At 36.5% G+C, this 23,046-nt stretch overlaps 1 protein-coding gene across 1 annotated transcript in view; it reads right to left on the reverse strand.

Annotated features, from left to right (window-relative positions):
• Nucleotides 1-626: 626 nt before the first annotated feature.
• The window catches only part of tcerg1l (transcription elongation regulator 1 like), a gene marked incomplete at its 5' end in the record, with an annotated part of 73,617 nt that continues 51,197 nt past the window's right edge, over nt 627-23,046 (reverse strand). Inside the window, 9 exons of the mRNA XM_081392709.1 lie at nt 627-868; nt 1,731-1,849; nt 3,244-3,333; nt 3,526-3,622; nt 4,245-4,320; nt 5,677-5,819; nt 8,192-8,280; nt 9,712-9,794; nt 12,872-12,997. Of these exons, the coding sequence (XP_081248835.1) occupies nt 712-868; nt 1,731-1,849; nt 3,244-3,333; nt 3,526-3,622; nt 4,245-4,320; nt 5,677-5,819; nt 8,192-8,280; nt 9,712-9,794; nt 12,872-12,997 (980 nt within the window). The 3' untranslated portion in view covers nt 627-711. The remainder of the gene's footprint in view (nt 869-1,730; nt 1,850-3,243; nt 3,334-3,525; nt 3,623-4,244; nt 4,321-5,676; nt 5,820-8,191; nt 8,281-9,711; nt 9,795-12,871; nt 12,998-23,046) is intronic.

A 23,046-nucleotide genomic window follows, 5' to 3' on the forward strand; every position in this document is an offset into this window, starting at 1 on the left:
TTCACACGGATCTGTATTATTCATCCCAGGCCAGTAGTTGGCGATGCCACTTTGTAAAGAAACACTACGCACCTATAGACTGAACACATAATACGCATGCGGATGACGTCACCAGTTTCACAAATGTACGTTTTTGTAGTTTACACAGAGACGACAACCGTATTGTTTTCAAAATCTTGCACTTTGACCAAAACACCATTGTCGTATAAACGAACAGCCAAAATGCATAAAAAGTTTTCCGTTTTTAGCTGAAGACGGTGTCGTGTAAACGTTCCCTTACTCTGATAACACTTCTACGGTCACTTTCAAGACAGCGCCAAGTAAATCAACATCTATGTACAATTTTTATAAAAATCATTTTCCACCTGTGCACACAGGTCAATGGCTTTATGCTTCTATTGAGTCAGACTCGGTATTCATGTTCAGTGTTGTGATTTAGGAACCTTGTTTTACTCAAACCGGAGATTAAGAGCTTCAATATGAAACACATTCACATATACAGAGTTAATCCCCAAACCGCTGCCCAGACCCAGCTGGTTTTGTATTTGTTCCTTTGTTTGAAAGTCAGTCACTGAAAAGCAAACAGCAACACTGCCCTTGGCATTTGGTCAGACATATGGGCAGATGGTATCACCATCTACGCTGTGATAAACAGTCACAGGAAATCAGTTCACAGTAGCGTGGAGACTTCACGTCCCTGTCCGCAAGCACTCATCTCATCTTCCTCAGACGCATTCGGTTCTCCTTGTCCCGCTTCTTCAATGTGCTGATGAACTGGGTAAAAAACAGTTCCTGGTCTTTCCTCTTCAGAACCTGTTTGAATCGAGGATCCTTTCCGTACTTGTCCAAAAACTCTTTAAACGTTGACCTACAAAAGAGAACATCAAAATGAGATCCTCGACAGTCATCAAATGTTTAATGTCATCAGTGTGATGGTCCTCAATTGCGATTGCGATGGTTTTCATGGCTAGACTTTGAAAGGAGACTGTACAGTCGTGGGTCTGGAAAAGAGCTGAAAACACATGAACCTGCACAGAGCAAATACAGCAATAATGCACAATTTTACAAGGAAACCACTCATTTTGGTGCATTTGCTATCTGAAATCTTTCATTAAATAATTTGCTAAGGACACAGTGGTTGCCAGTGCATTCTGGGTGGTTATTAGAGAATTTTCTTGGCGATTGCTAGGGTGTTTTTGCTAGGGTTTTCGAAACACATTTTTTTCTGTTCTGGATAATAACTAGATGTTTTGTTGCCTTGTGAGAACTTGCAATGAAAGCATGATGAGGAAATGTTTAACACAAACATATACATATATCTATATCATATTTATACACAGCAGTTTATTATTTAAGATGATCTTGTCTTTAAAAAAACTCATTGTTTTGCTTCGAGGACAGGAACTGTGAATGTGTTAATATTAGTGTATGGATTCACATCTGTTCCATTCCATTCATTACAAATGAATGAGGTGAAGAATAGAGTAAAAGCAAAAGCCAGTCTCCGTTCAACCTGCAAAGAGGCATACAGAGCTAATCCCTGTGGCTTGTTTGAATTCAGTTCTGTAAGAGACCTTTAACAAGAAACAAGGTTATAATCAAATACATGACCATCAGTAATTTAACACTTTTGCTGAATGAATAATCTGCTCTAGAGATGTGGTTTTTTTTTTTTTTTGTCATTCAAAAGCAGTCACACTTATTTCATCTGATATACTGTATAAGTTCACCTGGTTGTGATTTTTGACTCCTCCAGCAGTTTTCTGTATTCTTCCTTCGCTTGCTGGAGTTTGCATTTTTTCTCCTTGTGCTCCTCATTCATTCTTGCTTTGACAAACTGATCATAAATCTGTTGGCAAATTAAATACATAAATAAATAAAAAAAGATTAAATATTTAAAAATGGGAAGGTAGATTTAATGTTTATTTATACTACAGGGCTGCTGAATGCATGATTCTGCTTGGTTGACGAACATTCTAAGGTGTGCAATTATTTTCAGGGAAACGCACAGCTAAAGTAGTTCCAGGCAGGTCTTGACCGCATTACAGGTTCATATCACTTCGCCAACTGATTTCAGTTATTTCAAAGTTTCTTACACTCTCAAAAAAAAGGTACAAAAGCTGTCACTGGGACAGTACCCTTCAAAAGGGTTCTAATATGTACCATTTAGGTACTAATGTGTACACGTTTGGTACCAATATGTACCTTTGAGGGACTTAAATGCACTCTTTAGGTACAAAGGTGTACCTTTTGAAAAGGTACCGCCACAGTGACAGCTTTTGTACCTTTTTTTTCTGAGAGTGTACATCCTACAACAGCAAAAATACCAAAACCCACAATGACACTGACCTAGCAAATAAATATAGTAACCAACTGGATAAAAATTACAAATTATTTCGATGTTTTTTGCCACAAAATTACATTTTATTATATATGGAAAGCACATACTCTTTTTCTCCCACTCAAATGCACACACATATAGTATAGACACACACTCACACAGAAATGTGTCATTAGTGCCGTTTTGATGATTTAATCAGTAAAATAGTCTAGCAACTTAAAAGCTACATGACATTTCTCACTAGCGAGGTAATAACGGCGCTGTTTTTGAAGCAGATAAACTTGCAGTCACAGACTCAGGTAATTCACACACACTTAATATCTCTCTCTCTCTCTCTCTCTCTCTCTCTCTCTCTCTCTCTCTCTCTCTCTCTCTAATAACTGCAATAATAACAGCATTAGTCTGCTATCAATTGCTCAAGCCTCTATTACTAGCTCTAAAATGACGTTTTGGAATTAGCAACGGAGGCATGGGATGAGATGAGTAAGAAATTAGTCTCACACACAAAAGCGTTTCTAAGGAGAAAAAAACTGACAAATGTCTTGACATCTGACTGATGTCTTTAGGTGTGGTAACCATAGTTTAATCATAATAATTGACTCTGGCTCGTTGAATTACTAGAAAATATTGCACACATCCGCTTCATATCGTGGCCGCATTACCATCTTTGGTGTGCATTATTTTCGAATTATTCCTTACATAATATATAGTGCAAATAATTTTCAATATTATTCTCAATGATGTGATACAGTTTATACAGTTAATGCAAAACTTACCACCAACTACTAGCACTTTTAAAACTACCATGGTGGTACTGTAACAACCTGTGGAAGTGTAGAGGCAATGAAGTTTTATTCATGTTTGAGGTTGATTGAGTCTGATGTGAAAGCTTCATGTCATACCTGTTTACGTTCCTCTGGACTCAGCAACAGGTACCGTGGATCAAATACAATTTTGTGCAGTTCTTTCTCCCAGGTGGAGAATGCAGACACCTGTTCAAGACACACAGGATGATTGACGCTCACACAGAACAAACGCATGTCAATCACCCACTTCATTACACACTGCTCCATCTGTAAGATTATTATGGCCCACTTTTGGGTGAACTATTGGATTAACCTTTATCTCCTTTATTCCCTAAGTCTGAAGTTTCATTATTGTCCCAGAATCACTGAATTTCTCACCCCTCTTTCCAGAAGCATGTCTCTGAAATGGCCAATCCGGAGCTCCAGCGGTAATGATCCATTTTTTCCTTCATCACACTCATCAGGATGGTCCAGTCTTTAAAGCGATGGAGACAAAATACAAAAGCTTTAATGCTGTTAATATCTCAGGAGGTAATGTCCAATAGACTGCATTGATTCTGCCCAAACTATTATGATATGCACACTATGCCGATTAAGTGTTTACGAAAGTCTTGTCAATGAATAACTCACACAAATATTATAGTAAATATTGTGTAAATTAAATATCCATGTCATTTCAGCAGTTCTCACTCTGCTTTTTTTGCTATCACTAAATTGAATCATACACTGAAGAAAAAACAAAAAAAACACTTTGTTGCCGTAAATGATTTATTCAACGTAAACAAAATCTCTCAGAATCTCTCAGTTCTTCTTGAATTGTAAAGTGTAGGCTTGTGTTCTTGTCTCTACGCAGACATTTGGACATACATCAAACACCCAACTGTTCGATTTAAATCATCACCAAGAGAGGCAGATTGTGAAATTTGCATCAAGCTGTGAGTGCAGATGTTGCACACCACAAATCAAAGACTTCCTGTTGAGCTGCGATTATTAAGGTGAGTGACATACAGCACATCTGACACTATATCCTCCCGATCAGTTAAAGCAGACTCAGGATACATCTGTTGTCATATTTTACATGGCTCGACCCGACTTACTTGTAGCGCTTGTTCTTTGAACTACGTTCCTCTTCATCCTCGTCATCATCTTCATCAGCAGAATTTGAGCCGTCGTCTATTGATGGAACAAATCAAGCTTTAGTTTAAAATCTCCTACAAAGTATAGTTTTGTTTATATAGTAAAATAATATAGTTTTATTTATGCACACAACACCAGCTGTTTGAGGTTCTGTATTGATATACCTGGATCATGCCAGGTTGTTCATCTGAAAAGTACAATGAGAACTAATTTACTCGAATAGATTAAGGTCATCAATAAATAATCTCCATGAAACGGCAATAAAACTAAATCAATAAAGATGAAAAGCCTTCTGTGAAATGAAGTCAACCATATAATAACTTCCAGACAAGATCCAGACTAATTCAATATTTGCAGAGCCGCTTCATTGGATTACTGCTTTTAGGTAATCCGCGAGAACATCACTTCTGCAGTTTGGTGTGTGTATTAAACTTTAGCTTGAGCATCATTATCACACTGTTAGGATTAAACTTCATCCCTTGTCAAGTTCATCCCTTTTACAGTGCTCCTGTATCAGTCATGAGTTACACTTCACTGATTCAGCAACTTAATCTGAACTCAAGTGACTCTTACCTTGAGGCTACAGTAGGACTTGCCAACATGATCTCATTAGTATTTGCAAGTACTGTACGCTACCATTCAAAAGTTTGGGGTAAGTATCTTTTTTTTGGGGGGGGGGGGGGGTAATATATTAATTTTGTCTTGAGCAGCAAATCAGCATATTAGAATGATTTCTGAAGGATCACGTGACACTGAAGACTGGAGTAATGATGCTGAAATTCACAAGAATAAATTAAATTGTATATTCAATTAGACAACAGTTATTTTAAATTGTAATCATATTTCACATTTATATGTTTTCAAGCCTTGGTAAGCATAAAAATCTTATTTCAAAAACATTACAAAAAAATATGACAAACTTCTGAACACTTGCATTTACTTAAATTTGGATACACACTGACACACAATATCAACATACTGAAAGCATCTAAAATGTAAACACTTTTACCTTATAACAGGTTCATGGAAATCACAGGTTGAGATGAGATTGAATTAGATATTTACTGAATCTTCCATAACAGTTTCCATAACTAAAGATGATGATGTTTTCATCATATATTTCATACTTGCTACAATTTTTATAATTCAATTCAGTTATATAAAGAGTTCCAATGATTTATCTTTGTTTGTGCCATTTGGATTTCAATTACAAATAAATTTGCCATTAAATAGGTCAGAAAACACATTGCCTGCATACTAATTCGTACACTATCTATCCTGAATTGTCTCTAAAATTGGATATAATGTGTCCCAAATCATGGTATGTTTCAAAGAGAATGATAAATATGTCTGAATAGTCTACTATTTCTGGCCAGAATCATTGAGTCTCACCTTTCTTGCGTTTATGCGGTGGGTCCTCGATGATTCGATTGAGGTCTCCGCGGTCTTTCAGATCCACTGGTTTCTCCCATACTGACAAATGCATGGTGGGATTGAAGAAGAACACCCTGTCATCGCCTGTCCACACCACACACCTAGAGAAAAGAGAGATGCTGTTATGCTTTTATATACTCACACACACACACAGAAACACAACCCAACAGCCTGTTAGTGGTATTCTCACAAAGTGACTAAGAAATCCTGATGATGAAAAACACCCCCAAAGTGACCCAGAGAGAGAGGATTCAGGGTCACACATGACAGCTAAGAACCACTTAAACCAGATGGCCTGAATTATTATAACTTTTTTTCACAATCATCCTTAAGCTGTTTCACAAGATATTTTTAAATGGATAAAATCCACAAAATGTCCAAAATCAAATATCTACAAGCCTATTATAGGTTTTAGATTCCGGTCATAAATCCAAAAGTGACCAATTTTTCAGGCGTTCCGCACTAGATATTCATACCTTACAGTGATAATTTTAGACCCATTTCAGGCCTCATTCAGGGTAAGTCGGATAAAGAATTCATGGATTCTGCAGTAGTCTGTGAGGTAATTTGATACAACCTCATGCCAACCATGACAAACCAATCCTGACATTTCATTTTGCTACCCAATCGCATCAGGGAGATCGGCAGTGCCTTCCTGTACCGTAAAACTGACCCAATGATATTAAAAAATCTTTGAAACGGCGAATCCGCTCTGCTCATATGCAGTTAATCATAGTGCAAACATATGGTCGGTGCTAGTCGCATGCTTCATTTGTCCTTCCTTGCAGGGATTCTTGAATTTTTAAATCAAGATATGAAACAATAACTACAAAATTTAGAGCCCTATTTTATTCTACACAAAAGAAGTTGTTGTGTGTAATATTTTCCCCATTCTTTTCTGTCTCAGCTTACTATGCAGAACTACTATAATCTATTTCTAGCTCAGTTCTTCCGAACACTGTGACTGTGCCACTTTCCAACTTTATTGGAGCAATTTACCATCTCAAAGTTTATCCTAAAATGAAAAAGACACAAATGAGACAATTGACATACATTGATTAATCTTCATTTGATTCTTAAGGCCTGTTAACACCAAGGACGATAACTATAATGATTGCAATAAAGATATAGTTCTAAAAATCATTCTAAATATAAAATAATTGCAGACACCAAAACTATAATGATAACGGCACAAAGAAACGTTATAGTTGGAATCACTTTCAGAACTATTTTTTTCCCTTTAGCCACTGAATGATAAAAACACTGACATCCAATCAGAATCTTAAAGAGCATTTAAAGCAGCAGACGATAAACTCCAGCCCCCCTTTTAATAAACAGCATGTTATCATGCATTAGTGTAGACGCTAGTATAGTTATGGTTATAGTTATCGTTCTTGGTGTGAATGGGCCTTTAAAATCCCAATATCGATCATTCTGTCATACCAGGGTTTCCTGCATCAGTTATCAGTGGTGACGGACCTTGCTGCTGAATTTACAGTCCCAAGGCAAAAGACCTCATATAAAAAGGCAATGTACCGCGAAATAATGGGGAAAAAACATGTTTTTATTTGTCCTCATGTGCTGCGTAGAACAACAACAAACAGTAAGAACAGTCTGAATCACGAACAAATGATTCTTATGAACTGGTACCTCTGAGTTCAAAAACATTAGTTTCAACATAGTATGAATGTCATCCGGACGTACATTCGCCATGTTGTCATTATCATGTGATCTCACTTGAGCTTTCCTTTTTGTCTAGACTCTAAAATGGGTTTTTATGCACCAAAGGAATCTAATCCCGCATCTATATCTGGATAATCACACAACAGCTCCAATTCTGCAACGCTGGTGTCATCAACCACATGGTAAAAGCAAAGATTTACCAGTTCAAGCCAGTTTGTGTGTGTCAACAAAAGCTGAATGCCATAAGCCACGATGCCTGCCGGGTTTCAAAAATGTCTGTGAGTGTGTGTATGTGTATGTTTGTGTGTTTGTTTGCAGGGAAGGAAAGCCCACACTGCTTTGGCAGAGAGAAATGGATGCCTTGCATAACACATTGTCCTCATGCAGGTTTTCGATTGGATGTCACAGCATCTGTTGGAAGTTTGCCATGTGCACTGCTGTATTTTATCCAAGCATGTATTACTGTCATCAAACAGTTATACAGGAGCATGCATCATTTAAATGGTGCTAAAGCTGCTGACATTTATGACAGAATGAGAGGAGATAAAACAAACATCTTTATATCACTATATAAGAACAAAGTGGCTATTAAAGCATTTCAAAACAGGAGAAAAACACTGCAATTTCAGTTGTGGCATTTTAAAGTGTAGGTTGACACTGAGACAATTGTGAGAGAACAATTGATTGGTCATTATCTTGCATGCGGATAGTCATTTTTTTATCAATAAAGATGCATCAGATTAATGGTGAGCTGTACAATCATATCTGTGCAGACAAAACGGGTAGTTACCATGGTGATCCAGGTATAGGTGTGGTTGCAACTGGCCGCTTGTCTTTGGGCAAGATATCCTCGTCCATACTGACTTTAAACGGCTCATCCTGGACACAAACACACACACACATACACCGAAAGGAAAGGTACACCATAAAAGACATAAAAGAGCATGTGATGTTATCTGAGTGACCGAAATGGCCATGCGAGGCTTGTTATGAGGAATGCTTAAATGTATGTCTGTGTGTATGTGTGTGTGTGTGTGTGTGTGTTTTGTCTGACATTAGCTAAAAGTTAATTCTGTTTTATTCATATAATTAATATATTTTAATAAAAAAAATTAGCTGTGATTTATGGCATCATGGAGGAATGCAAAAGTAATCAAATTCATCTCAAATTAAAAAGTAACCAAATTAATTTAAGAAATCAATGCTTATTGCTTAATCCAGTAACCACAATTTTGCAAGCATATGTGCAATCCCAGAATGCATCGTGTAGAGCTCAATGAAAACATGATTTGAACAAACAAAGCGTGAGTAATGTAAATTAATATACTTTATTCAATACCGAAAATTATCCATACAAATATACTGCAGCGCTGAACCACAACGTAAAAAAAAAAATTATTCGTAATATTTATTTTCGACTTTAATATCGAAATATTTCGACTTTAATCTTGAAATGCTAGAATTTTCCTTTTTTTTTTTTACAAAATTTATTTTCTTTTTTTACGTTGCGGTTCAGGGCTTCCGTACAAATAGTTCCAATAATAAAAAAAGAATAATTATTTTACCCATTATTTATGTGACTAATGTATTGTTATGCTTTGTAGAGTTTTTTTGTTGTTGTAACATCGCTGTATATTTTCAAAGTCACTTATGAAATCAAGCATCTCATTTTAGTTCATTTGCAACAACGGTTTGGAACAGAGCAGGTGTTTTTTTTTTTGTTTTTTTTTTGTTTTTTTTTTTCTACTCTGTAATCACGCAGGCGAAGTGAACCTCAATTATCTCACCCCAAACATGGGTTACAAGGCTAATAATAAAATATAGTGTTGATTATCAACCTGATAAATGGTCTAGATGTGTTCAGCCTTGAACACACACTCGGAAAACAACCAATTACCCAGTCCCTGCATGACCGAATGCTGCAGATTACAGATTCTCCACTACTGTCAGGCTGGCGGTCTTGCACACTCTTTACGGTCAAATGAATTACCGTTCTGGGGGAATTTCACTAATTAATCTGGCTGAGAAGATTTCAAAAGCCGTCACCTATGGGGACACTGTGTTACGGCGCACTTCAACAAAAGCGATTATTAACTCAATCTTAATTGGACTCCAAATCTGATTCTGCCCGCAGTGTGACCTTTTCCACAAATCAGTTCGATATTCTTTCTCCCTCTAAGACAATCCAAAACTATTTTCATGAGGATCATGGTCTGGCAACAAATGAACTGAATGGCAATGGCAATTACGTGGATGTTGCCTTTAATATCATTTTAAGAATAGCTAATGAGAGAAAGACATTTTACGAACCTCAGCTTTAGCCTCTGGGTTTGGACCGCGGCGGAGAACTAAGGCGTCTGTGCAGGATGGCTTCTTTAATTCCAGTATCTTATCTGAAGACAGAGATAAATGCTCAGTATCCCCCTGTTGCCCATTTTCAATCCACTTTGTTTCTTCAAACAATCTGCACCCCATCAACAGTAAATATAGTTCAAATAAAAAGAGTAAAAGACAGTTCCCTCTAAACAGATGTCAGATATTCTAATTATACACTCAAATACTCACTTCATCTACTAATCAAACGGTGTGGCATCCAAATTCATCAATGAAATCCCATTATGAAACACTGCAAATCAGTTTGTATGAGAGCTACTGTATGTTTCATTGTGCCTTCTATTTTAAGATTAGCAATCATCAAGAGGGGTGCCTTCATTTGCACATATGAATATTTTCAGGATTTTTCTCTGCTTGATTGCTATTCCTCATGCAATTCCACCACAATTATAAAGGTTGTGTTTTGTATTTTTCTAATTCAATATTAATCATTCAATTATGAAAATTATAGATTACTGATTAGTGAGATTTGGCTATACTTGTGAGGGTCAAATGTCCTCACTTATAGTCAGATATTATGACAACAGACTAAAAAATAGTATAAATCAGCCAAAACATTTTTATATTTAAATCTAGTGTTTTGCACATGTTTCTCTGATGGGTAGGTTTAGAAGTAGGGGTTGGGCTAGGCCTTAGAAAAATCATATAAAATCAATGGAAGTCTATGTAATTGCCTCACCAATATAGTAAAACAAACATACATGTGTGTGTTACAGTGTTACAGTAATATCTTTAAATATTACTACAGTTTTTACTGTATTTTTTGTCAAATGCAGCCCATAAGCATAAAACACAAATTTACTGACCCCAAACTTTTGAATGGTAGTGTATATACAGTAAACAGAAAGTGTAATACATTGAGTCCAAACAATTAAATGCTGTTTGCTCAGAATGAATATTGACAGAACATTCAGAAAATCAATAATGTATTAAAAAAAATCACAAGCAACATCATTACAAGCAACATCAAAAAGCAAAAGACATTGCAACATTCTGAAGAGCAATTGACAAGCATAAATCTTGTTACAAAAATCAAATAACAGCTGGCAGACAAATCAATAAGAAAACTACACACTGAGACTGTCAGTAATGGTAGAAACCATTATACAATACAAAGCCAGTCACTTTAGATAGTTTGAACACACTTAAACTCAATCTGCCCCAAAAATAATTTGCACTTTATCTCCATGGAAAAGTATGAAATTAGATGTGGCAAGCATAAGGTGGAGTGGAAATCAAATGTGCTGCTTGATCTTTTGTCCTGCATGAAATTCAACTCAAGCGGGCTGCATACTGAAGCAGCTCAGAATAAAACAACAAAGAAACATCAGGGAGAAATAGATCCTGCTCAGAGGTGTGAATGGGGATTGCTAAAGGTTGTCTCGATTCTAAAGTTACGTAAAAGGCATGCAAACAATTCATTCTGATGGTATATCAGCATATAATACAACTGGTTGTACAATTAAAAAAATGTATATTTGAAAAATGCAAATGTAATTTATTCCTGTGATCAAATCTGAATTTTCAGCTTCATTACTCCAGTCTTCAGTGTGTCACATGATCACTCAGAAATCATTCTAATACGCTGATTTTCTGCTCAAGAAACATTTCTGATTATTATCTATGTTGAAAACAGTTGTGCTGCTCAATATTTTTTGATCAATTTAATGTATCCTTGCTTTTCTTTCAAAAAACACTCCTTTGAGCACTGAGCAGTAGTGTATGTATACAGTTAAATATGGCATAAGGGGGGCAGATAGTAATGGATTTCTTACAAAACATCTAGCACTGACAAATTCAGATTAAACTTGGATGAAACGGTTCTGGCCCCATAGCAACTCTTTGTATTTCAACAAGCAACTGCTTTGCAATAAAGCTGAATAAAGATTCAGTTTGATTTATATCAGTCATCATCGTTACGCTGGAAGCGTTGACGAGAAACCTCTCATCCACGCCTACACAAACCATTCATCTGTTTCTGTTAGCGCAGACACTTCCGTGGCAAGCTTCCACTCTGAGGTCTTACGTAGACAGAAGACAGTATAGGAGAATAACTGTGTGGCGACTAGTTGAATCACAAGCTGTTTATGCTGTTCTCTAAAACATGCAACACATAAAGCAGAACTGCACAGACTCACAGTGTAGAAGGAAAGAAGTTGATGGTTGAACGTAGCTGGATATATTAAATATGATCTGTTTTGTTCACAGAGTTCAGAGTCAGATATGTCTTGCTTTTTCCCACCGCTGGGCCTAACGGTTCTAAGAACAGTAAGGTACTGTTCCAGTTATATTTCCACTTGAGCTTGATTCAGCACAGAAGGATTAGACGAACTTGATTCTGCCTGAAATTCTCAGCATGGTTAGCCAAAACCTTTTTTTTTTTTATATATATATATATTGCATAAATTATATTTGACTTAAATGCTTGTATTTAAATATTCCATATTCTACCAATGATAAAACTGTGCTATATGTTGAGTTTTGTGAAGGAAGGCCATTGGTAGGGAGCCTTTGAGCTGTGTTTATGATCACTATAATATAGTGGTTTCAGTTTGCATAACAGTGACTGTAAAATATATGTTACTGTAGGTATGGGAATGTCATATTTTTGGTTTGGTTTCACTTTATTTTGATGGTCAACACATTCTGTTGACAATGAGTAACGTTGCAGCTAAATGTCTACAAACTCTCATTAGACTGTTAGTCAAGTATTAGTAGACTGTTAGGTTAGGGTTTGAATAAGGGGACATGTAGTTGCAAAGTTATTTATAGTCAGTAGAATGTCTGTTGAAGGAGGATCACAATAAAGCAGACAGTCTACTAAAACTCTAATGAGAGTTAGTTGATATGTAATTGCAAAGTTACTTATAGTCAACAGAATGTTCAAAAGGGACCATCGAAATGAAGTGTTACCTTTGGTTTTGATATTTGGGATATGGTCATTGGGCTATTTTTGATTGGCCATTGAGCTAGTTTTGTAATGCAGACTTGGCAAACCTGGTTGGTATACACAATGGAAATGCAATTGTGAGAGTTCTACTTAAGATTGTATTATATATCATGTGTGTAATCTCACTTGTCGCTCTTTGCCCCTTCCAGTTTCCAGTGAGTAGGGTCACTCCAGGAGCAGAGAGTGATGTTAATGCGGTGATCTGAGAGGGAAGGACAGGTCCCAGCAAGCTCTCCCAGCTTCTACGTGTTCCTGTATGCCACAAAGAAAACATGGAAGTAGATTTGACTATGCATGAACCACAGGGACATACTGAGAGAGAGAGAAAGACAGAAAATTACAGATAAAACAGACTGGTCTGCCATAAATTCAATCCAACTAAAGCCAACTTAATGGCACAGTATGCAAGTTTTTCAATAACAATAACAAAGGCGTAGCATAATGACTGCGAGAGTGAGCGTGGAATCATGGGAGTTGCCACTTGACAAAATAGTGTTGTCTCTGAGGCATGTTACAAACATGTTACTCGCAGTAAATCAAGAAAATTAGAGATTCAAACAATAAGACTATAATAATGATTAAGTGTTCTGTCAATAAAGTTATCCGAACAGGTATAATAAAACATAATATATTAAAGTGTCTTTGGTGTTTCCATGGTTTCTACGAAAGTAAAGGGTTGCGTGGACATGACGTCATTGACAGGCGATGCAATGACACGTTACACTGGTTAAAATAGCTGATTTCTCTGGATTTAAACATTGTTGAAAACATTTGGGATAATGTAAGTACACAAGTTAACAAAATATATAACATTGTTCCAGTGGGTTTTTTGTATGTTGTAATCCAAATATCTTACATATTGTGCCTTTAAGGTGGTTCTGTGTGGTTTTCAACTGGTCCAGCTAAAAGAGTGTCGATAACCAGTTAGTGGCGCTGGTTTCTGTCATCTTGGTCAAAAAAAAATAAATAATATGGTTTAAAAACCAACTTGACCAGCTTAAGCTGAAATAAGCTGTTTATACAGAAGGGATTGCATTAAACCATGTTATTTGCTATTAAATCTGACCAACTGTGAAAAGTAATACCATTAGAGAGATGAAGCCAAGGACACTGCAAAATACACAAACATTATGCAGTACAATTCAGTCTGGCTATCCGGTTTCCACCAGCCAATAAGGCTATGGAATCAATTCCCAAATCTCAAACCTGTCATAAACAAACCTACAGGAGGAACAATCAACATTGCCTTCATCATTGGGAATCAAAGGAGTGTTTAATTGTACACGCTAACTTATTACATTCATCAAAGCTTCAATCAAAAGTTCAGCTGACTGGTTAAACACTGAAAATGTTGGAAAAGCCTCCAGGCTCTTTCTCATCAACCGGGCCATATTTAACCTTTAATTTTCTAGCGTCTGTCCGAATTCTGCTCAACAGACTCTACTTCTTCATAAAGGTTAATTACATTTGGCTTCAGCTCTGGGCTGGGCATTGCTGAAATCCAGAGGGGTTGACAGATTGTCAGGTTGAATATGTATGTGCCATTTCCAAGAGCACAAAAAGCAGATGCATTTTTAAAGCATTTGTGATGTTCTGCTTCACCAAAAAAGGTTGAAGTTATCAAGCTTTCGAGATTGTAAATGATGTTGCCCTTTCTCTTTCCGTAGTTGCCCTTTTACGCCACAACTTAAAAACGAATAATGTCAATTGAAAGAAATTATACTAAAAGTAAATAAAAATGGATGTGAATATCAAAACGTGCATGGATTCGAATTCGCACCGGAAATAGTAGACATCCGTGTATCTTTGGAATATTCATTTCAACATACTACGATTTGAGACACTTATTCTAATTTCAAATACTGTTTAGGACGGATGTGGACGCAGCATTCATTCTCAGTTGGGTCCTGTCAGTTACTTTTTTGAAAAGATAGTGGGAGTTATGGGAGTTAAATGAAGAGGGAGATGATGAGATCTGCTCATTAAAACATTTAATGGTGCATGAACGCATGATTTGCATCTGTTCCCAGAAACAATATGGCTGTTCTTGCCACTGCTTCCAGATCCAGGAGAGATCTGAAACTCACACACACAAATGCTGGATTGATAACCTTGGGCAGCTATAGATCATTACTACACTTCATGATGTCTGGCTCGTCTCTAGCTTACTGGGCATTAGCTTTCATTTATTTCACTCAAAGTTGCATAAGTCGCGCTGTTTCGGTTCTCTTGAGGACGTGTCTCACACATATCTCATCAATCTTGAATTAGCTGCTTGTCTTACGTATATAAAGATGAGATCGTTTAATGAGAACAGGCACGCAGGCCACAGTAAAAAGATGTCTTCCAGCTTAGTCATTAAATAATTAAAAGCGCATGATCAAAAACCTGAAAACTGATTAAAGCTACCAAAATCAACAGCGAGAGCGTAGCGTTCACTGCCTCTGCCCTAGTACTGCTTTTCCACTGCTAAAATATGACAAGAGTTTGAGTAGACAATTTCAATTTTGAGTTAACTGTCCCTTTAAACACATTGAAGATAAAAAAGGACGAATTTGCTCATAAAGATATAGAGGCGTCCTGTATTCCGAGCGAAACAGGGTCGATTAGTTGATATTACTCTTGGGAAGGATAAGAGACTTTGATGCGTTTTGATGTCAGAACTGATGGGATAGAGGGTGACAAGAGGCCATAATTTGTAATATGTTGTTATGAAGGCATCAGACAAAGCAAGTGAAAGCTTTCAGAATGACCTGTATATGAAAAATGTTTGCTAAGGGTGAGAGACAGAGACCTTTGCAGTCGACATGATGTGTGGTGAATGTTAAGGTTAAAATGCATGGTCTAAAACTGTGCGTTCTACTGCTACACTCTTAAAAATAAAGGTTCTTTGGCATGGTTCTATGAAGAACCTTTAACATCCATCATAGAATCTTTCCATTCCACAAAAGGTTCTTTATATTGGAAAAAGTTTCTTTAGAATATTTAAATGCTATTCACTCTAAAATAATAATGCTTCCTTTAAGAACTGCTCACTGAAATGTTTTTGGGAACCAAAAATGGTTCTTCTTTTTGCATCTCTGTGAAAACACTCTTTTGGAATTTTTATTTTTAAGTGCCTAGGTGTTTTTTTATTTGGTTTGAAGTTGTACCCTAATGTTTTCAGGCTAATCTAAGGCTTTGTTACAAAAACCAAGTGAGCTGTCTTGCTGTCTACAGCCTACTGTATATAGGCAGCATCCAAAAAGAAATGAAACCTCACACAGGTAAGTTACCAATTTTAAGCGTTCTACATAGCTGTGCGTGGGAGAAACAGCATTGCATCACCTAATACATTTGTAAACATTTGTACTGCAGGAATACGTTCTAAAACCTGGAAACAAGTTGTCATTTTTTGCACTTCCGGTTCCATCATCCAGGAGTCAATTGGTTTTTGAGTGGGATTAAAGGTCCTTTTACGTTTAATTCAAGGACATGAAATACATCAGTAAACCCCACGTGTGATTTTTCGAAGCTTTTATGCGTCTTGAAAAAGGTGGTTGCTAACAAGTGGCTAAATGAGACTAGGCTGTAGGGGACATCAAACGTCATCACAGCTAACAGGTAAACTCATCTACTCACTCGTCCGCTTTATATTTGCATTCTTGAAAAATATTCTTACTCAAACTTTCCAACTTTTAGTTTTTATAAAGATTTAAAAAGTTTTAAGATTTAAAGAGTCATGCAACTGTGGTTTAGTTTGCTTATAGCCTAACTTCAGCGTTTTCTTGAAATTGTATTTAGTCTTTAGAATTCATAAATGTGTGCATTTGAAGACTATTGTAATAACAAAACAAAAAAAGTTTTTTTTTTCAATAATCCAAAAGCATAAGCAAAAAATCGAAGGTGATGCTAACTTGGTTGTCCTATAAAAATACATCATCACTGCAGCACTCTATGCATTATAGGAGAGACTTCTCTGCAAAGAATATATAATGCTGTACTGTATACAGTGTGCTAAAAATAAGTATTTTAGAAGGCAACATTAGGCAAAAATTTTTACTGAGTCCAAACATTTTCTCCTTTCTAGTTTTTTTAACCACACAAAAACAATTCTTATGCAAAGGATGTATTTCTACAAAAGGAATAGAAAAAGTACAGGTGGTCTCATCCATGCTGTGAGTGACTGTCAAAGCAATGTGTGAAAAGCATTTAGCACATCGCAGCGAGGATCTGTAACGTCACCAACATGCCGACCTGAGATATGCACATGTCCATTTCCAAATATTAGCATAGTGTAGGTTCGAACAGACCACATCTTTTATGTTTTATGATGCATTTGTCATAAGAGGTGAACTCCAATGCACCCATTGTGTATCCCACTAATTTGTATCAATTTACAATTCCTGTCATGCTCATGCGACCAAGAGAATAATAAATGTTTATTTATTTGGGAAGCAGAATGGCCTCTTCATTATGAATGAGAATGTATTGCTACTATTGACACTGGACCTTGAAACCCCTTACTTGATCGTATCTGCCTACCAAGACGATTCACTGGCCTCACCATCAGGCACGCTTCTATAACTTCTGATTATATTCACTCAGCCGGGTAGCTGGTCAATTTTTATGGACCATTTATCACATCGCCAGCCCTTTTAAACAAGATCACCACCATGAAGGTGCTATCTAATCATATTCAAAGTGGATGAGCGAATTTGGCTCGGTAGTTATTAGGGAAAAAACATGCATCACATTACCGTAAGTCAAGATAGTTGATCATCATGTTATGAAATGTAGTGTAAAAAAAATCTAATCACATGTATAGCAATTCATTCACACATTAACCATAAAAGTTACTTTTAGATTCCAGGCAGTAAAAATCAGATATCTTTTGTTTGTTTTGTTTGCCGTACCTGACTCAATCTGTTTAACTGTACTGAGCAAAAACACTATTCTATGCGTCAACTAACTCTCAGTAGAGTATTGCTAGACTGTCTGCTTAATATCTGCTAACATTTTATTTTGAAGCTCCCCACAACAAACAGGTTTTTTCCCGAACCCTAACACCTAACCCTAACCTAACAATCTACTAACAGTCTAATACGTAATACAGTCTACTAATACTCTAATAAAAGTTAGTTGACATGTAGTTGCAAAGTTACTTGTAGTAGAATGACCATTGACATAAAGTGTAACCTTTAAGATGACTGTTGGCAAAGCTGAATTTTCAGCAACATTACTCCATTTTTCAGTGTCACATGATCCTTCAGAAATCATTCTATATATAAAAGACGTTTCAAGTGACTTGAGTTTAAAGTTTTCTGGTCCCAAAACACCTTTTGGGGCATTTGAACATCCAGCTCTGATATCATTGTAGCTCAGGTTTTAATAACTATTGATGTGCTCACCATATAAATCACATTTCTGCCTCCCGCTTTATCAAACTCTAGGGAACAATAATGATGCTTTTATTTACGTATAATGCGCAATAATATCACATGCTGTGAGATAATTAAACCTACGGCTTCAAAACTCATGCTTCATAATCCATTTTTGTGAGTCACGTTATTTACGACAGACTGAGTGTCTCCGAGCACTGGATGCCTCTCCCTTCCATTTCAAACCTCACTCTGCCAAAACATCTCGTATCAAAGAAACAAAGGAATAAAATGTGACCTAGTTGAGTCCCACGGCACATCAAACGCAAATCAGAATCAATGAGCGAAGACGTGCGGCGCATCTGCCAAGAATTGCGAGCATTTTAACTCCGGAGACTCCTGTTGGCCTTAAGACGCAACAGAACCGAAGGCTTCATTCTTTTTTTGAGAGGCATCAAGAACTCCGTCTTGTGAGCTAAACCGAGTGGCCTTAGGGCAGGAGTGTTTTGGGAGAGATGAGTTGAATGTTAAAAGCTGTGCTTAAACTCTTTCTTTAATTAATTCTGGGAATAATTATGAAAAGCCCAGTGTGGGTTGGAGTTTAGTGCCTGGGAGATTTAGGTTATCTGGGTGTAGGCCCACTAAAAACAAAATTAATTTTATATTTTACATCATCAGCCTACGATCCTTTGATTGGATAATGGGTTTTACTTTTAACTATTATTGCATTCATTATTGTAGCCAAAACTAATCCCAGTTATAATATCCATGAAATTGATATACGCTATCAGATACAGCTTCTGAAGGCTTCTAAGATTTCTCTAGTTCAACTTTCTGAAGTTGTGGAGATGCAACCAATGCAGTCAATCTTTTATTGGACCCAAATTTCTAGTTTGTCTTGGCAGCCAAAGTGAGGCTCTTACCTATTTTAGGCTGTCATGCGACGACAGTCCTCTTCAAAACTTTGAAGATGAATTCTTGTTTGTAATATTGCCCTGTCATATAAAAATGACAACACAATTTCGCAAGCTCTCATCATTGCAGCACTTCGGCATTGCTCTGCTTTCGGTATCTTTCCCTGTAATTTTCTCATCAAGTGGCACTTTAATCAGTCTTATTTCTATATTTGGGAAAGCTGATTGAAATACTGTTTTATATAATCATGAAATTGCACATAAACACATGAAACGCACATGTACACACACTGGCAAGAGTTGTCGACCTATGCTTTCAGATACTGATCTACCATTCTCAGTTTTTGAAGGATGTCACGCCTCAGCAGTGCATTGTGGGAGGCCAATCAGACCTGTCGCGCCAAGGTTGCCACCCCTGGCCTTACTAATCTCCCCAAACAGATCCGTCTAAAGATCGGGTAAACAAAGGGCCTCAGATGCGTGACATTAATTTGGGAATTACTCTTATCAGCAGGACCACAAAAACCCAAGGAAACAGGGAAAGTGAGGGACTCAAAATGCAGGCAGTTTGAATGCCTATGTTTGAATTCCAATTTTTTGGGAATTGTTGTTCCATTGGGCCTCCTTTTTGGGACCTTAACGGGATAGGGATGAAAACACTGTCATCATTTATTCACCCTCATACCTGCATGACTTTCTGTATTTTGTGGAACATAAAAAAAGATAATAAAAAAAAATAATAATAATATATATATATATATATATATATATATATATATATATATATATATATATATATATATATATATATATATATATATATATACTGTATATATATTGTCCATATAATTAAAGTCAGCAGGGTCAGTTCAGTTTTAGCTGAACTATCCCTCTAACCATGGCATCATCAATGTATTGGTTCAAATAGATGGATGACACCTGGGTTGAGATCAAACAAAGGAGTACAAACGCAGAACGCATCAACTAAATGGACATATACATTTAGCGCATTTGGGAAGATGTGCAAGAGATCAAATTGGCCTTTTTGGACTCAGCAGTTTAAATAAATGAGTGCAGCATATAGGAAATCAAAGTCTACAAGAAAAACAAATCAATACCTACTGTTTGATTCTGACAACCCACTAGAACAAACTTTAAGGGTCAATAGAAGACTTCACTTCTGGGGTAAATAATGGGCAAACCAGCTCAGCCTTTTGAAACAAGAAAGCTCAATTCTTCAAAAGACAAATTAAAACTCTGAGCATTGGTTAAAAGAACCAATAGGTCTAGTGAGTGCATCAGAATAACAGTAAGAACAGGGGAACAACAAATGTTATCTCAGATTTGGTTCAAGTTCCAGAATTTTATACTCAACCAAATGCTATACGCATTCACTCATACACATGAGGTGACCTAAGAGGCAAGCTGATGTAATAAATGCAGTTCAATGGAACAAAGGATGTGCAGATTATATATAAAAACAACAATTGTGTAAGAACACTATCCAACATATAGATGAGCTAGGGATACAAGGACAAAGACAACTATTCCATTAGTAAAAACAAGTAGTTGTGAACCCAAATTGGTTTGTTTTTAACCCAATGTTTTTAATGTAACCAGATTGTTTTAAGTGTATCAAGCAGATTCAAGTATGGTATAAAGGTGACTCCACGGCACAAGAATTACTGTAAAAACACTTTTTTGAATAAGTGAAGCTGCCACTTGAAATTAGTTACTCACTGCTTTCAGGGTGTTAATAACTAAAATTAAACCAAAGGAGATGCTGCTCCTCTTAATGCATTCACTGATGGCATATATTTGCAATTTTACTTGATTATCTGATTTATTAAAACGAGGTGAAACATTTATTCCAGCATGGGAATTGAACCCGGGCTGCTCTGCATAGAAAGTATTTCTAACTCTGGCCCGGCTACACACTGCATAAATCTAATAGTGCATAAGAACATGAATTTTTCTTAAAATTGAAATGAAGTGTTCAGTGTTTTTTATTTTTTTTTTTGCTTTTTTTAATTTTTACTTGCACTATATTGAAACGCTTCATGTACTACATTTTACAGAAGTAGACTTACAATGACACAGTGCGCTGAGGAAACCAGAAGCTCGGACACAATTCAGACACAGAGGCCCACAACTCCCACAACGATCCCCAGTCTTTGTGACTCTAAAGAGGTTTAACTTCTGGGAAATCCTGGAACAATTAGTATTTAGCCAGACATATGAGCTGAGGCAATCCCTGATTGTTTCCTAAATTGTTGTATCGAAAGAGGCAAAGAAGTACAAGCGAAACAAGTCAAGCATGTCAATGCTAAGCAAGTGTTCTCACTTGGTAGGCTTTCACAACCACTCCTTTTTACATAAATGAAAATATTTCACTATCACGGCACACTTTGTTTTGATAAAAGCAATATGTGGTTTATATAAATAAGGCCGCAAAGACTTTCATGCAAGGTCCTTTCTGTGATATGGCTGTTTGCTTGCCTGTCCCTTGGAAGTGCTGGGTCAATAGAGATTACAAGTGGGAAGTAAGTCAATTATACTAAATGGCATTTTCCAATGTGAATAACATCTCCTGTTTAAAAGGTCATATAGGATCTTTAGACAAGCGTTCAGTCTTCTTCATGGACATCTACATTTCTGCTGTTATGGGTTATAGAATTACACGTACCACTAAAAGTCTAAAAAAAATTAACTAAGCTGTGTCTGAAAATGTTTATTGCCTGCAAAGAAAACATTAAGTAAAAAGGCACAAAGGGCATGTCCGAATTCAATTCAATGTCTAAAAATCTAAATCAGTAGTTCTCAACTGGAACAAAAACAATGCTAAATACAAATAAATGCAACCAATCATATACAGGTGCAGAGGTTAAATTTGCGGCTTTCCATGTTTTCACTATTATATGGTATGAGGCGCTATTACACATCTAATGAAAGAGTACTGAATCTCCTGATCAAAACACAGGCGAAGAAAAGGCAGAAACAAGTGATGGTACGTGTAAGCAGATTATGTAAAATAACGAGATCATCACCATTAAACAGAATATAAATCAAAACTGCCTATGTTACTGAATGAAATGTCGACCCAGGACGAGCTATAGGACTGTGAAGCTTTGGGGGTGTTGATGAATCTACTCAATCTATGTTTTGATCATAGTTATGAATCCAATCTGCATGTAGACTAAAAAAAAAAAAAAAAAAAAAAAAGAATGCATTAAGCTAGAACAAAATATTCTGTATAACATTTTTGTGAATATGATCAAAAATGCTGGCGGTTATTGGCAACAAAAAAAAAAAAAAAAAGCTGGCAGGGAAATAGCTAAATTAATAGACTTCACAACTTTTAAAGGGGAGTGGAAAATACTTTCCACACCTTCTATTGTTGATGTTTTTAAGATTTGTGTCCAATGGTGCAAAATGCATCTGTCAATAGTTTAAAACTAGACAAATCACTCATTGGATCCTTATTCAACAAAGAAAAACATAGTGAATTCTTGACTTACAAAAAATCCAATGTTCAATTTTAAAATCATTGTTTTAAGGACAAACTCGTTTGAGAAACAATATTCAGTTGACAAGATGTTAAGGTGTTTGGGAAGCTTTATGACATTTTCAAGGTGCCCAAAAATGATGCCTGTTAAGTCACTGACTTTCTGGTCAGTGAGGCAGCAACGGTTTTAGTGTTGAACAGCATTGCTAAAAGGATCCATCAGCCAGGCCAGCATAAACCATCCTGGAACTGTGTGAAATTCATGTCAGTCTAACTGGCCTTTTTAGCAGAAACTGTCACTTTAAACACATTTTTCTTTGTTGGGTTTCTGCACTCAACTGGATGCTCAAAGATTCAAAAGTACTTTGCTGAAAATTTCACAAGTGTTATTCATTTAGCGACGGACACAGAGATTAAATGAACACCTACCGAGTGGGTCCTGATACTGGTGCCTGGAACGCCGGCCTTGATTCTAAACACATATTCCACTTAAATGAAGTGGGAACAAAGACTGTGCGAGAG

The sequence above is a fragment of the Scardinius erythrophthalmus genome (genome assembly GCF_964197995.2).
Source record: "Scardinius erythrophthalmus genome assembly, chromosome: 18".
Classification (NCBI taxonomy): Eukaryota; Metazoa; Chordata; class Actinopteri; order Cypriniformes; family Leuciscidae; genus Scardinius; species Scardinius erythrophthalmus.